This window comes from Prionailurus bengalensis, chromosome D2, assembly GCF_016509475.1.
Source record: "Prionailurus bengalensis isolate Pbe53 chromosome D2, Fcat_Pben_1.1_paternal_pri, whole genome shotgun sequence".
Lineage (NCBI taxonomy): Eukaryota > Metazoa > Chordata > Mammalia > Carnivora > Felidae > Prionailurus > Prionailurus bengalensis.
Window position 1 is genome coordinate 55,177,278 of NC_057351.1, and position 15,343 is coordinate 55,192,620.

The 15,343-nt window shown below is 43.4% G+C and overlaps 1 protein-coding gene across 2 annotated transcripts in view; it reads left to right on the top strand.

The window, feature by feature from the left end:
* Positions 1-2,547: 2,547 nt before the first annotated feature.
* Positions 2,548-15,343, top strand: part of DNTT (DNA nucleotidylexotransferase) — a 31,503-nt gene continuing 18,707 nt past the window's right edge. The window contains exons 1-2 of one of the 2 annotated variants that reach the window (XM_043597114.1): positions 2,548-3,482; positions 14,871-15,042. In XM_043597114.1, coding sequence (XP_043453049.1) covers positions 3,184-3,482; positions 14,871-15,042 — 471 coding nt within the window. In that variant the 5' untranslated portion in view covers positions 2,548-3,183. The remainder of the gene's footprint in view (positions 3,483-14,870; positions 15,043-15,343) is intronic. The other variant, XM_043597113.1, reaches the window with a different exon arrangement.

Consider the following 15,343-nt stretch of genomic DNA (forward strand, 5'->3'; position numbering starts at 1 on the left):
ACTAATCAATACCTTGAGCCTGGGCGTAGCAGGAACAGGAAAGCTGCCCCCAATTCTCCTGTGCTCCCCTGCATTTCCAAGCCCTGATGCATTTAGGTGGGACCATGTGACTAGTTCTGACCAAGGCTATAAACAGCAGTCATGTATATCATTTTTGAGACAAAGCATTTAATTGCTAATGCAAGACCCCCAGTGCCCTCTTCTCTGCCACGGTGACCAAGACAACCTCATAGTCCAAGTAGTCCAGGTACAAAAATGTGAAGCTTCCATCAGTCTGAGTCTTGAGTGAAGGAGAAACCTCTACCCAAAAAATGTCGTTAGAGAAAATAAACTTGTGTCGTGTTAAGCCACTGAGATTTGGAGCTGACTGACCCCATACACTGGACCAAGGGCGTGCTCAACACCTGGTGCAAATAGCTCCAGAAGATGATGGCTCAGTAAGAAGAAATTAATCAATTCCTGCCGTTAGCAGCAATGCCAGTGAGAATAACAATAGCAATTGACCTTTGTACAGTGGTTCGTGATTTCCCAGGCACTTTCGTGAGCATGATTTAATTTAATTCCTGAAATGATGAGACTTTGGTAGGCTCAGCCCCGTTTTAAGGTGAGGCCAAGGGGCTTCACGCCTCCCTTCCTCCCGCCATGACAATGGCCTCAGCTCTCATAACTGTCATCCTAGCACAGGTTACATGATACCCCTGGAAGGGACCCTCAGAGGCAGGAAAAAGGACGTAGAAGCCACAGATCCCCTCCCCAGATTCAGCTTCAGTAAGTTATCTAAACCAAGCAGGATAACACAGCCCCGTCCATTCCTCAGTGGGGTCTTGCCTGGTAGAGAGATAGGATTTTACACAAAATGTAAAAGCGTTTGTCCCTCAGCCCTGTGTGTAATTAGCAGAAAACACAAGCCATTGCCATTTAGCTTACTCTGAGCAACCTCTTACCTTTGAATCATAGCTTGCATAAGGCCACCTGGTGTCAACTCAAGGTAATTTTTCTAAGTTGTCTGTGTTTGTGGTGGCAAACACGACATGTTTATTATAGAGAATTGGTAAAACACAGAAAAGCACAAATAGAAATCATGCATAAACCCTACAAACAGCGATATCTACTATTATATTAAGCTTGCCATATACTTCTCTAGTCTTCTCTTTCAAAACTGATGTCATACAGTAACTATTATTTTATACACTGATTTTACAATTATTAGATTGTGAACGTTTGCCCATGTTTTACAATATTTCCTTATGACATGGTCTTAGTGGCTGCGTAGGGTCCTGTCATACTTTATCACCTCCTGCTGTTATTGGACATTCATGGTTTGTTTTCTTTTTTTTTTTAAGTCTTCTCTGTAAAATGTTGTGATGAACCTCTTAGTGCATTCATATTTATGTGTCTCTCTTTCTTAAAAAAATGGAAATGCTGGTTTAGGGGATTTGGACGTCTTAAAGATTTTTGTTGTTGTTAGAGTTCCTTTTAGAAGGAATATACCTCCAGCAGCGTAGGTGGATCCTCATTTCCTGTGCCTCATTTCTTTTTTTAAATTTTTTTTAACGTTTATTTATTTTTGAGACAGAGAGAGACACAGCATGAACGGGGGAGGGGCAGAGAGAGAGGGAGACACAGAATCGGAAGCAGGCTCCGTGCTCTGAGCCATCAGCCCAGAGCCCGATGCGGGGCTCGAACTCACGGACCGCGAGATCGTGACCTGAGCTGAAGTCGGACGCTTAACCGACTGAGCCACCCAGGCGCCCCTCCTGTGCTTCATTTAATTGGACAGTGTATCAGTTAGGGTCCAGCCTTGGACTTAGTCTCCCTAGTGCCTCCTACTGGTAGAGCCTAGCAGGGAGCCCGCTGACCTTGAGAAATGGCATTTACACAGTCCCACCCCCAACCTCATAGAGCCCAGGAGAGAAAGGTGGATTTGGGGCTGATAGACAATAGCCTGATAACCAGACAGCCATCATCGCATTTAAAATTTTTGCTGGTGATCTTTTCAATACCAGTGATTCAAAGCAGATTAAATAAGACAGTGGTTAACATCATATTTTGTTGATTTAATAGTTTTATAAAACATATAGATCTGATTTCAGATCGAACTCGTTCTTCTCTAAAAACAAAACATCAAATTACTACCAAATGACATTTATTTGAAGTGCTTCCTCTGTGCCAAGCAGACAGATCTGAGTTCAACTTAGCTTGATAATTTCCTACCTATAACCATTTACTAGCTCTGTGACCTTGAGCAAGTTGTTTACCTCACTGGGGATGCCAACACCTACCAGGCAGTGGTATTATGAAAATTCAATCAGCTAAGGCTTATAGATGCTTGCCCTGGCCACTTGGTAGATGGTCAAGAAATGAGATTTATAAAGTATATTGGTGAGAGATACTAATTTTTATTTTGCACATAAAATTATGAAAATGCCTTTTTATGACAGCAATTCTCATCTAAAGATCATCCCATTCCATCCCAAAAGATCCAAGTTTAGAGTTACATAATAGACTATTCTCCAGGCAAACTTAATCCACTGAAAAAACTGAGATATATAACATTTGGAGTCTGAAAACCTGAGTTCAGGACCTGGTTCTGCCTCTTTACTCTATGATGTTGAGTCAACTGAGACTTGGTTTCCTCACTTACAAAATGCACCAACATAGCTAAAGTGTCCATCATGAACAAATTAGCACATAGAGCAACGTGGAGGGAACTGAAAACATAGTTTTGAATAAAAAAGTGATCAGCAGAATGAGAAACTTAGCAATGCCATTCACGTAAAATCAAAACAACTGCGTGCATCGTATAACACCCACACAACCTATAGAAATCCAATGTATTATAATGATTGCCCAAGAGAGGAAGAGAACCAAGCAAGTTGGAAGGTTAAAAAGGAATAGACGACAAAGACAAGAGGGGCCCGAATGAATAAATGAACCACAAATAGGTAGATGCTAACATGGGAATAATAATGCTTCCCTACCTTCCTCACAAGGTTACTCTGAGGATCTGGTGAGATTATACATAGGAAAGCGAAGTTAACTTACTGTTTCCATTACGATCTCCACATTGAACAAATGAGTTGAACGGAGATAAAAATTCTCCATTGCTCTTCCTTCAGCAGGAAGCTATCACCAGGGCAGGGCCCAGGAAACCCTTCCCTGACATCAGAGTCTGTCAGTAAGATGACATCAGAGCTCTTCATGAAGGAGGGCAGGCTCTCCCTCACTTCTGGAGACACCGATCGATGGCACAGGCAGAAGCATCAGAAGCTTCTTCCCATGGATCCTTTGCAAATGGCCCACTCGGGCCCTCGGAAGAAGAGGCCCAGGCAGATGGGTGCCTCAATGGTCTCTCCTCCGCATGACATCAAGTTTCGGGATTTGGTTCTCTATATTTTGGAGAAGAAAATGGGAACCACCCGCAGAGCCTTCCTCATGGAGCTGGCACGAAGGAAAGGATTCAGGGTTGAAAATGAGCTCAGGTAGGACATCACTGATTTCATTTTGTGAATGGGCAGGGTTTTTGTGAATAGCTTCTTTGGAACCCAAAGAACCTGTGTCTTCTTCCACATATAGAAGAAGTGCTACTTCTCCTGGGAAAATAGGTTTGAAATCAAAGAACACATTCAAGCCAACTAATTAAAGGAAATAAGATGTATAACTGATACAATTATATTGAAACTAGTTGGCACCAAAAGATAAGGTGGTTTCTTATTTTTCTGTTCTTTTGTTTTTGCCTTTCACCATTATGAGGTGAGGTATCCAGGGATGATAACAGAAATATAATTGGAAAATTTAATGCAGAAACCACTCAGTTTTGTTCCTGACCAAACTGAACAAAACGCTATTGAGTTCAATCAAAAAATTCAGCTACTCAGGGCACCTGGGTGGCTCAGTACGTTGAGCATCTGACTCTTGGTTTCGGCTCAGGTTGTGATCTCATGGTTCGTGGGTTCAAGCTCCACATGGGGCTCCGCCCTGACAGTGAAGAACCTGATTAGGATTCTCTTCTCTCTGTCTCTCTCCCTCTCTCTCTCTCTCTCTCTCCCTCTCTCTCTCTGCCCCTCCTCTGCTTGTGCTCTCTCTCTCTCTCAAAATAAACAAACTTAAAAACTTTTTTAGCTACTCTGAGGCAGAAAGAATGGTTTGGTTCTTTGACAATTAAGCTAAATATCTGGCTGTGGTGAGGTGACCAGTGTCTGTGATGGGCTAGGATGAGTGACTGCAGCTGGCTCTCCATAGGCACCCAAATGTGACCTTGATCATGCTTTTCTGAAGAGCAGTCCCAGCGGGGTTCACGGAGCTAGGGGTTCTGGTTAAAGGTTCAAGGACAGCTCTGTCCAGGGCTGCTAGACATGGGGCCAAGTGATGAGGTCAGAGCTCAGACAAAAGGGCAACTCTTTGGGTCATCTACACTTGTTTGCTCACAATCCCATTCATTGCAGCAATTAGCCTTGTGGTTCATCTAACCGGTCTCCACTGGATGGAAGAGAAGACAAAACAAAATCCAGAAACAAATGGTATTAAAACCTTGAAATAAGTAGCTCCAAACAGAACGGCCACGGGGCTTGCAGTGGGTAAAGAATGACCAGCACAGTTGGCTGGTCCTGTGGCTAATCCAAGGAATAGATTGACCACAACTTTCCTGGGAAAAACTGTAAGAATTCTAAGTGAAAATGAATGTTTTACTTTAAAAATAGTCTTTGATATTTAAAAATAAAACTGACAAGCATTTCCTGCTGAAGAAATGCCAGCTTCATATTGTTAGAGAAACACAAGACAAAAGTCAGTAATAAGATACGGAATTTCCAAAATACTCATAATTCATATGAAGAGTCAATGTCACAGAAACATTTTATTTTATTTTATTTTTTACTAAAATGCCCTATTCAGAAATTCCCGAGTCTCCCATGATCTCTCTCCCATCTGATTTCTCTTTACATGAACTCCTTTCCCCCTCTCTGCCTCTTTTTTTTTCTTTTTAGCCCCCTATCTCGTTTGGGATGTTAAGCTCCAAATCTCAACATTCCTTCCATGAAATTGTAGATTTCATCTAACTGTTAAGTCTACCCAATCTTACGGACTTACATAAAATGTTGGAATTGGGGGAAGAAAAGATGACATAGTTAAAGAGGGCAAACCCCGGAAATTAAAAAAAAAAAAAAGGAAATTGGAAAGCAGAAATGAAAAGCCTTTGCAAATATGGAACTGCTTTTTGTGGTAAAGAAATTTGACAAGGGCCAGGCAGGAAGGCGACAGCCAGATGGTCAAGGTACCACTTACATAGAAAGCTCTCTCGGTGGAAACGGCCATACTTCCAGCAAGGGCTGACTAGTCATGGACACAGCTACGAATACAGACATGGTGGCTCGGGCAGGTAGTTGGGAAGACACAGGAGGCAGGTTTCTTCTTTTGGCAACAGAGCCAGAGAGGCAGTTCTGTGCCCCCAGATGCTTGCTGCCAAGGACCAAGCCCGGCTGCTCAGGCAACAGAGGAAACTGTGCAGGGTGAGCTAACTGCTGCCAGGCATGTGATGGCGAAGCTACCAGGCTGACAGCCCAGAAGACACGTTAAATGCAAACGTGTTCTATGGACAAAAATAAACCACAGGAAGTAGAAGTCCTAGCTCTCAAACGGAATTTCTGTACAGAGATACATAGACTGTAATTGGGAGAGACAGTAGAAATTATGGCCGGGGAACATCTCTAGATAAGAAATCTAGAGAGCTCCAGTTCTGGCTCTGACCCTTTCCAGCCACGTGGTGGGGAGCAAGACCCCCTCTCTCCTCTCTGCCCTTGGTTTCCTGAAAAATAGTCTGTTCTATCTGAGGTAAGCACCAAAAGTGATAATGGATGTCAATGTGCTTTGGTGAAACAAAACAGTTATACAGATGTGAAGTGTGATTGTTTTCTTGTTAATTGGCTGGATCCATTGACAGTAAAACCCTAAGGAGAGGAATTGAACTAGGTCAAATGATATAAACAAAGAGAACAAAGACAGGAAGGAAAACCATCAAAATGTTGTGATTATTTTGTGAGGAAGGGTATAGTAGGAAGGAATTATGGTTGCTTTTATTTTCTGTGTTTTCCAAATTTTTTATGGTAAGCGTATATTTTAAAAATAAAGTTAGTTTCTATACGAAAGGATACTTCTCATTAGTGAAGCCTATCCTTTCTCTTTCTAGTACATAAGATTCAAAGAAAGAGAAGATATGTGTGTGTGTGTGTGTGTGTGTGTGTGTATTATATATATTATATATGTAGGGAGCAATCTCCATAGTTTCTAGCACATTCTTTGGCTGCCAGGAGGATTACATTCGAGGAAACATCTGATTCCTACTTTACCTGGACCTGAACACATAGCTTAGAAATGGTGTGCCTCAATCCATTGGACTATCTGGAGCTATTTCATTCCCGAGCATACGTGCACTGTATCCTTATATTTGGAATGAGTTGCACTAATATTATATCTTATATTAATGTTAAATTTCAGAAAACAGGCTGTTCAACAACCATACGAAGCTGGGTCTTAAAATAGAAATCAGGGGAGATGTCAAGTCATTTGACACATTTTGCACATTCATGAAAAAGATACTGAGTTTTATTCCATAGTCAATATCCTAAATTTTAGAGCAACTTCATAATCCTTACATCATTTAGGATGAGCCAGAGAAGGATGAGAATCCAGTGCTTGCCATGTTCTTATTTCACTCCCTGGTTCTAATACTTTGAGCTGTTTTAAAACTCTGTCTTCGACCCTCCTCCACTAACTCATTAGTTAAGCTTACTATGTCTTGACCTAAATCACTGATGTTGAAGAAGAAAGGGCTGTGGCTAAGGAGGGTCGCTTTCCGGGATGACACCACCCAGTAGTTTAACACTTGCTCAGTTCCGCTGTTGGAGCAGTAGAAACCCACCGGATGGCACTTTTGTCCTGCTTAAACATCTTAATTTGTCCACAAGGGTATCTTTGGGAAGTATTGTCCGTTGAAAGCAAGATATACCCCAACCTTGAATCCCTCCTCCCTACACCTCTCTGCATCCAAGACCAAAGACCCCTGGAAACCCTCCTAGAGGACAGAACTTCCTCACCAGAACATGGGTGGGATCAATGGTGAAAGGTTAGTCCCAGCTCTGCCACTTGGCTTTACATCTTATCCAATTACTCCTCCCTGGCTCCATAAGGGCAAGGGCATCTTAGGGGCCATCCTGTAGCTCATTCTCAGAACTTTGACAGTTTTCTTATACACAGTAGTTTCAAGAAATATTTGCTCAGGGGCACCTGGGTGGCTCAGTGGGTTAAGCATCTGTCTTTGGCTCAGGTCACGATCTCACGGCTCGTGAGTTCAAGCCCCACATCAGGTTCTGCGCTGACAGCTCGGAGCCTGGAGCCCATTTCGGATTCTGCGTCTTCCTCTCCCTCTGCCCCTCCCCTGCTCGTGCCCTGTCTCTCTCTCAAAGATAAATAACAAAAACATTAAAAAAGAATATTTACTCAAAGAATAATTTGACGACTATAAAACCAGACAAAGGAACTTGTGATTACCAAGATTAATTGTTGTAATTAAATTATTTTTCAACGAGGCACCAGTATTACTTTTGTAATCAGCAAAATAATAAAAACTTTATAAATTCAAGGACATGCATTGTAAGCTCCAGCCCTTCTCTGGTCCAGATTACCTCATGTTTCAAAATCTGTGGATTTTAAATTCATGTTCATAATTTCATTTAAGGTGGGACCAAAAAAAAAACCCCAAAACAAAAAAACAAAACAAGGCAAGACCCCTTCAGTCTTAAGTATATCAGAGCTGGAAATAGAAACCTATCTACTGGTGATAGTATGAGTGTGGAACAAAACCAAATAAAACTGCCTCGATTTTTCTGTTTCAGGGATTCTGAAACAGATCAGTTGCTAAGGGAAATTGGCAGGAGGGTTTTAAATGGTATTTAGCTCAGTTTAACTGTAAATTACTATTTAAAGTCATTATGTATAAGATAAGTCCTACATCAGATGGGAAGAATTGGGAATGACCTCTCTGGGGAAAGAAAACAATTTTAAAGACAAAGATAAAAGCAGGTGACCATCCGTGAAGACTGTGGAAGTCAGAATGGGGGTCAGTCTGTCTCCAGGCAAAGAAGGAGGGCCACCTCTTTCTTCACGAAGCATTTTTCTAATTATACTCAGAGGCAAGACCAACTAGGAAAAGAAAGATGGGAGCAGTGAGGAGGTAGATACCAGAAAAAAAAAATCAGAACCAAAATTTGTGAGTGAATGTCATAACTCAGGGCTTTCTGAACATCTGAGGGTCACACTCATGATTCTTATAATCATGTATGTTTTACCACATACGTTACTATATACTTAATGTGTTTCTTCTAATTGCCCCTAAGATGAATTGTTAAAAATAATTTAGCCTTGGGGTACCTGGGTGGCTCAGTCGGTTAAGTGTCCAACTTCGGCTCGGGTCATGATCTCACGGTTTGTGGGTTCGAGCCCCGCATCGGGCTCCATGCTGACAGCTCAGAGCCTGGAGCCGGCTTCCAATTCTGTGTCTCCCTTGCTCTCTGCCCCTCCCCCATTCACGCTCTGCCTCTCTCAAAAAAAAAAAAAACATTAAAAAAATTTTTTAAAATAGTAATAATTTAGCCTTGTCCTAAGGAATAATATAAAAACCATGAAACTCATAAAAAACATGAGTCTGATATGCATAAATTTAAACATGTAGATATAAACACATATGCCTTTTCAGTGTTCAGTTGTGTACCCGCTAAAATTCTCTCACGTACCTTCAGAGCAACAAGTACCATGCTGGGAAACCCTGGTACCATGGAGCCCAGAGTCCAGTGTGCGGGAAAGAGAGATTTTCTCTCCAGCACCATCTCTCAAAATGCGGTTCTCGGGCTGTGAGGTCGTCTTAGAATGTGGTGGCCCCCAAGGAGAGGCAGGGACGATTTTCCCTTTGCTTGCATCTGAGAGGGCTTGTGACTGCTTCAACATAGTGTCACCGCGTGACTTTTGATGCTGGGTCATAAAGGGCCCTGGGGCTTCTGCCGCTCCCTGGATCTGCTAAACAACCTCATGTAAGGAGTTTGAGTCCCTGCCGAGAGGGGCCACGCGAGGGTGCTCAGGCTGATAGATGCGGCCCAGCCCACCTCCCCGCCATCCTCACCCACGAGCCAGATGCACCGAGCCACAAGGAGCATCACGCCTCCACCGGCACCATACCCAACAGCTGCCTGAATTCTGAATCCTTGACCCCAAATTGTGAGTTATAGTCAAATCGTTGCTTTTCTTAAAGCCTCAAACTTTGGCATAGTTGGTTATGCACCGATGACTAACCGGAGCTGACTAGGCCAGAATTACCAAGGGAGCACATTCCCGGGCTCTGGGTAAGATTTACTGAATCTGAATCTCTGCTCATAAGGCCCAGGCATCTGAATTTTAACCCCGCTTCTTGGATGTCTCTGGTGGACACGAGTTCAGTTCCTTTAGAGCTATGGATAATTAATTCATGAATTCATTCCACCAATGGTCTATCTATTGACTGTTCCCTGTGGCAAGCTGAGGGACAAATCCTAGTTCAGAATTGTTATAATTGGTTCAAGCCCTCCCAAACCTAGTCCAAGGCATTAGTGATTGGCCCTGGCTAAGGAACTAGGTGTACTTAAAGAACTGAATTCATGGACATTTCATGAACAGCCATCTCAGCAGAACCTTGGAGTCTTTGGAAGGGGCTGGGGGTCACTGCCCGAGGCTTCCGTCACTTTTATTTGTTTATTTTAAATTTATTTATTTTGATGGAGAGAGCACGGGCAGGGAAGGGGCAGAGAGGGAGAGAGAGGATCCCAAGCAGCCTCTGCGTTGCCAGCTCAGAGTCTGACGTGGGGCTAGAACTCACGAACCATAAGATCATGACCTGAGCCGAAACCAAGAGTTAGTCGCTTAACCGACTGAGCCACCCAGGTGCCCCTTCCTGTCACCTTTTAGTATGTGAAGAAAGCCCAGGACTCTGGGGCCCAGGCAGGTACCACCTCAGTCCCAGTGCCAGGTTTTGGCCTTGAAAATGACATTCATGTGTATTTTTTCCCCCTTCAGTAGAATGTGATGATAGAGGGTTCATGAAAGAAAATGGGAAAACATAGAAAAAAAAAACTTGAACAGCACCTCACTCAGGGGTCTAACCACAGTCTAGTGGAACGTTAAGAGATTGCTTGAGTCATGCACAGCTGGGTTTGAATCCTGGTTTCACGGAACCTCCACAAGCCTTGGTTTTCTCATCTGAAGTTATATATCACCCACCTCGTAAGACTCTTGCGAGGATTAAGTAAGAATATACACGTGTGTGTGTGTGTGTGTGTGTGTGTGTGTGTGTGTTTATTTTTTCTAACGGTCTGGAGTATTTCTCTCCAGTCTTTTCTTGGGGGTAAGCCTGTACATCATATTCTTTGTGGATCCTTATCCAGCACTCCTCCCTCCGCGTCCCCGGACATGCTGGCTGTCTCTGGTAGAGGCAGGGCCGTGTCCAGAGACACCCCCGGTGAAGAGACAGTGGTGGTGCAGCAGGGATGGTCAGGGTGGATGGTGAGGGGCCCGAACTTGGAAGGTGAGCCCCGGGGCTCCACCTCAGCATATCCGCCTCTCTGCGAGGTTTAGGAAAACTCAGAGCTCAGAGAGCCTGCCAGCCTCCCCGTGGCTTCTCCATGTTGTTGTGTAGCTATGGCAACTGTTCTTTCAGATTTTCTGGGACAGTTCTGCGTGTCTTGCAGTCTCACTGCGGTCCATATGCCGTTGGACGAAAGGCACCAAACACAAATTCTGTGCAGCAGCAGGGACAGTGTGGCCAATAGGAACTGGCCTACAGAAAGTGTTATTGCCTCTCTGTTTCTTTCCTTCGGAGGGAATCAGGGTTTTTTATTATGATGTCACCCTTCCAGATGTTATTCCTTCTGTGAAAAGGAGCAGCACTCTCTACAGCCATGGAAAAAGCACGAAGTCACAGAGGGGTCGTTCGGTTTAGTCCTGCACACGGGCTTTGGATTAAAATAGAACAAAACAAGGATCTATCTAATCCTGCTCCACCAATCATCAGCTGGGTGAATTTTTCATGTCCCCAAGGTCTCTTCTCATCTTAGATGAGGGCGAAATTACCTACCTCACAGCATTGTTGACAATTAAATGAGGGAATGCAGGAAATGTGCCTGCCACGGTGTCTGGCCAGTAATATTCCAATGTTATTAATATTTCCAATATAGGCATACTCCGAGCAGAGAGAAAATTGCTCTACCAGCAAATAGACAAAGAGCTGCCACAGCACAGCACTGAGAAATTGTCAGCAGAACACATGGGAGGCAGTGGCTCTCCCAGGAGCGCTGATGCCACAGGCTCAGAACCGACAGTGAACAAACACAGTCAGAGACGGTGAATGGTCTGCGAAGGGCGCGTGACAAGCCTATCGGCCAAGTCTATCGGCCGAACTCAGGCAACACAAGAAGACGGGGAATGTAGACCGGGCTAGAACAGACAGTATTCTCTAGACAGTGTTCCTTAAGTGATTTATGGTGAAGGACCAGTTTTCAAAAAATTCACCGCAGATCAATGCTTTTATCAACAAACAAAAAACAAACAAACAAACAAAAACAAACAAACAAAAAACGAACAATAAGCTACTGTGATGGTGTCGAACTACCATTAAAGTTTCTAAATGCTGACTTTCGATTTCTGTGCTTACCTTGTGGGAACCAGTGACAAGCAGTCCCGAACTCTGAGTAGCTCTGTGTGAGTGGCTGAAGAGGTCCTATTTGATTGTGTGCGTGTGTGTGCTCTATTGTTGTTGTTGTTTTGTTTGCCAATTGCTTAATGAGCAGGGGTTGGAAGTTTAAATCAGTCTTTTTCCATAGGATGTTTGACCTGTCATTTGCAAATATGCTTATATTAACTCTGTAAGAAATGCATGTGGTTCTCATCCAATAGTGTGAGCTCACACATTACCACATGGCCCCAAGGAAAGCAATAGTGGGGGTGGGGATGATAGGAGAGTGGATGGTGAGGGGCTTGAATTTGGAAGTTGAGTCCCAGGGCTCCTCCTCAGCATACCCTTCTCCCCTTGAAGTTTAGACAGAGCCTTAATAATAATAATAAAAATAAATATACTACAATTAATAATAATATAATAATGAAGTTTCCCTCCAAAGGGCAGAAATCTAGATGGAATAACACTTCCTTTGTAGCTCTATTAATCCTTTTGTTGTCTTCTTAAAGTCTTCACATAAATGATCTTGCAAGAAGCTTGTTATAAAGAATTTTTGGAATGATGTGGACCTAGAATCGGGATGCAGAAAGTTGCCTTCTCCCAACTCTTGTCAGATGTGGTTTCACCACAACATACTTCTGCTTGGCCCACTGCACATCCTGCCATCCAGATGGTCTCAGCTCTGGCCCCCAGCCCCCAACCCTCTCCCCACGCCAGACTTAGATTCCAACTGTCAACTGGACATTTTCACTTGGACCTCTTGCCATCCTTCAAATGCAGCATGCCTGAAATAAATTTCATTTCCACTGTCCCCCAAAGAGGCGCAACTTCTGAAATCCCTATTTCTACCCAAAGCGCTCTTACTTTCCTGTATAAATACGGGAGAATAATAGTTGACTCTGTTCTCCACTTCAGCTCTTGCAGGTGAACTAAAGCCAGAGGTCCCTCTTATGTCTCTTTTGCCTTCCTTCCTGGTGCTACAGGAGCCAAACTAGGTGAGAATTATCCAGCTCCCAACCCTCCCACCCATCACCCTCCCCTCCAAACCATTGTGTGGACCAGATTAGTTTTTTTTTAAAGGGGGACAATTTATTATTTTTTAAAATTTTTTGTAATATATGAAATTTATTGTCAAATTGGTTTCCATACAACACCCAGTGCTCATCCCAACAGGTGCCCTCCTCAATACCCATCACCCACCCTCCCCTCCCTCCCACCCCCCATCCAGATTAGTTTTTTTATTTATTATTATTTTTTTAACTTTCTATAATAATCTCTATTTTTTTCAATATATGAAGTTTATTGTCAAATTGGTTTCCAAGATTAGTTTTTTTAAATAACATAGTGATGCTATCACTATGTCCTGCTCACGAAAGCTTTCACTGGTTCCACAACCCCAGAAAATAAGATCCAACCTCCCAAATGAGGCTTCTAAGACCTTCTGTAACCTGGTTGCCCCAACCGACTCAGCCACATCGACAACTACTTCCCAACATAAACTCTTCACTCTGATCCAGGCCATTCCCCTACTTTTCTTCTGGCCTCTGAACCTTTTCTTCCAGGAGGGCCCTAGGTTCTGCCATCTAGGTTCCTATCCCTCCCCATCCATCAGTGGACACAAACCCCTCCTTCCACAAAGCCAGCCAGCCTCTCCCAGCTCACACCGGCTCACACCAGCTCTTTTCCTTCTCTGCACACCACTTGCAAATCTTGTCCATGCTTTATGCCTTGTCATAACATATCGTTAACCATCTGTCTCACATAAGATACTAATGTCCACAAACTTCCCTTTCCTTCTTTGGAAACTCCAACTTCTTACCACTGTCACCACTGCCACCACAAGGAACCTGGGCTGTGAATACAACAGTCAACAAAAAAATACCCAATGCTTCTAAGAGTCAATCAAAAAAGGAGAAGGAGTAAGAGGAAGTCAAGGAAGAGAAGTAGGAAAGAGAAAAGAATTCTATTTTTCTCTTGGATGCCCAAATATGCATCTTGCTATCTCCCAGATTCATAGATCATTTGAACTGAAAGAGCCTGAAAACACATTGGTTCCAAGGATATGATGCTGACCGTGAAGACTTATTAAAAACTAGAAATAACCTACTTGACCCAAAAAAAGACAATCAGAAAGGATGAAGGCCATTTACTAGCTGTGTGGCCTTCAGAATGTCACTTAAACTCTGTTCTTCAGTTTCCTCGTTTTTGAAGTATGAATAACATAACACGTGCCTGAGGAACTTAGTATCAAATGAGATGATGGGCGTAAGATACTTGGATGGTGCCGAAGCATGGTTAAGTGCTCAGTGATTATTAGGCGAAAGCTTCCTGCCTACCCTCTGTCACAAGATTGTGCTTTGAAAAAACATGTAATACTTCCCCAAAGCTGGTCACCACCTATTAATGGGCTGTGAGATCAATTTAATGAGATATTAGAAGCATATCTACATGTATCTATATTTTTATTTTAGGTCATAAAATAAAACGTATTTCTTTTTTTTTTTTTTTCAACGTTTTATTTTATTTTTGGGACAGAGAGAGACAGAGCATGAACGGGGGAGGGGCAGAGAGACAGGGAGACACAGAATCGGAAACAGGCTCCAGGCTCCGAGCCATCAGCCCAGAGCCCGACGCGGGGCTCGAACTCACAGACCGCGAGATCGTGACCCGGGCTGAAGTCGGACGCTTAACCGGCTGTGCCACCCAGGCGCCCTAAAACGTATTTCTAACTGTGGGTCATAGACAGTTTGAACGACACTGGACTGAAGTCCTCTACAAATAAATACGAAATGGCATACCAAAGCCTCATGTGGAATGCTTGGTGCTACTTTAAGAAAAATTTCATCTTCTGTCATCTCTGGACTTTGGTTTTCCATTGACACCACAATTCTGTTCATGTTTTCTTAATTTTTCTTGTGTCTGACATGTAACATAGACCACTGTGGCTACACTAATTAATGCAGAATTCCCTTCCCTGGAGGCCTAAATCGTCTGTGCCTATGGTCAGGTCTAGTATGCATCTTTCTTCGTCAGATGGGATGTTCTGAACACCTCAAGGTAAGAGGAGCCCTTCTCCTTTTGAAATCCCCCTCAGCTGATAGCTTTTTCTTGCATTCTGCAGTGATTCCGTCACGCACATTGTAGCAGAAAACAACTCTGGCTCAGACGTCCTAGAGTGGCTGCAGGTACAGAATGTAAAAGCCAGCTCACAGCTAGAGCTCCTGGACATCTCCTGGCTGATAGAATCCATGGGAGCAGGAAAACCAGTAGAGGTGACAGGAAAACACCAGCTTGTAAGTGTTACGGTTGATCCTCTTTGTCCTTTTCTTGACGATTAGGAACATGGGCTATAGAATCAACAGACCTGAGCTTAACCCCCAGGCGGTCTGCCTTCTCCCTGTGTGACCTTGGGAAAGTCACTCGGGTTTTCTGAGCTTCAGTTTCCTCCTCTACGATATAAGACAGCAAAAGAAACTACCTCACAAGATGGTTAGGGAATTAGAGTAACATACGTGTAAAGCGCTTACCACAGAGCCTGATCTATGACAGGCAGTTGATAAATGGTAGCTGCTTTTATGAACAACACTATGCACG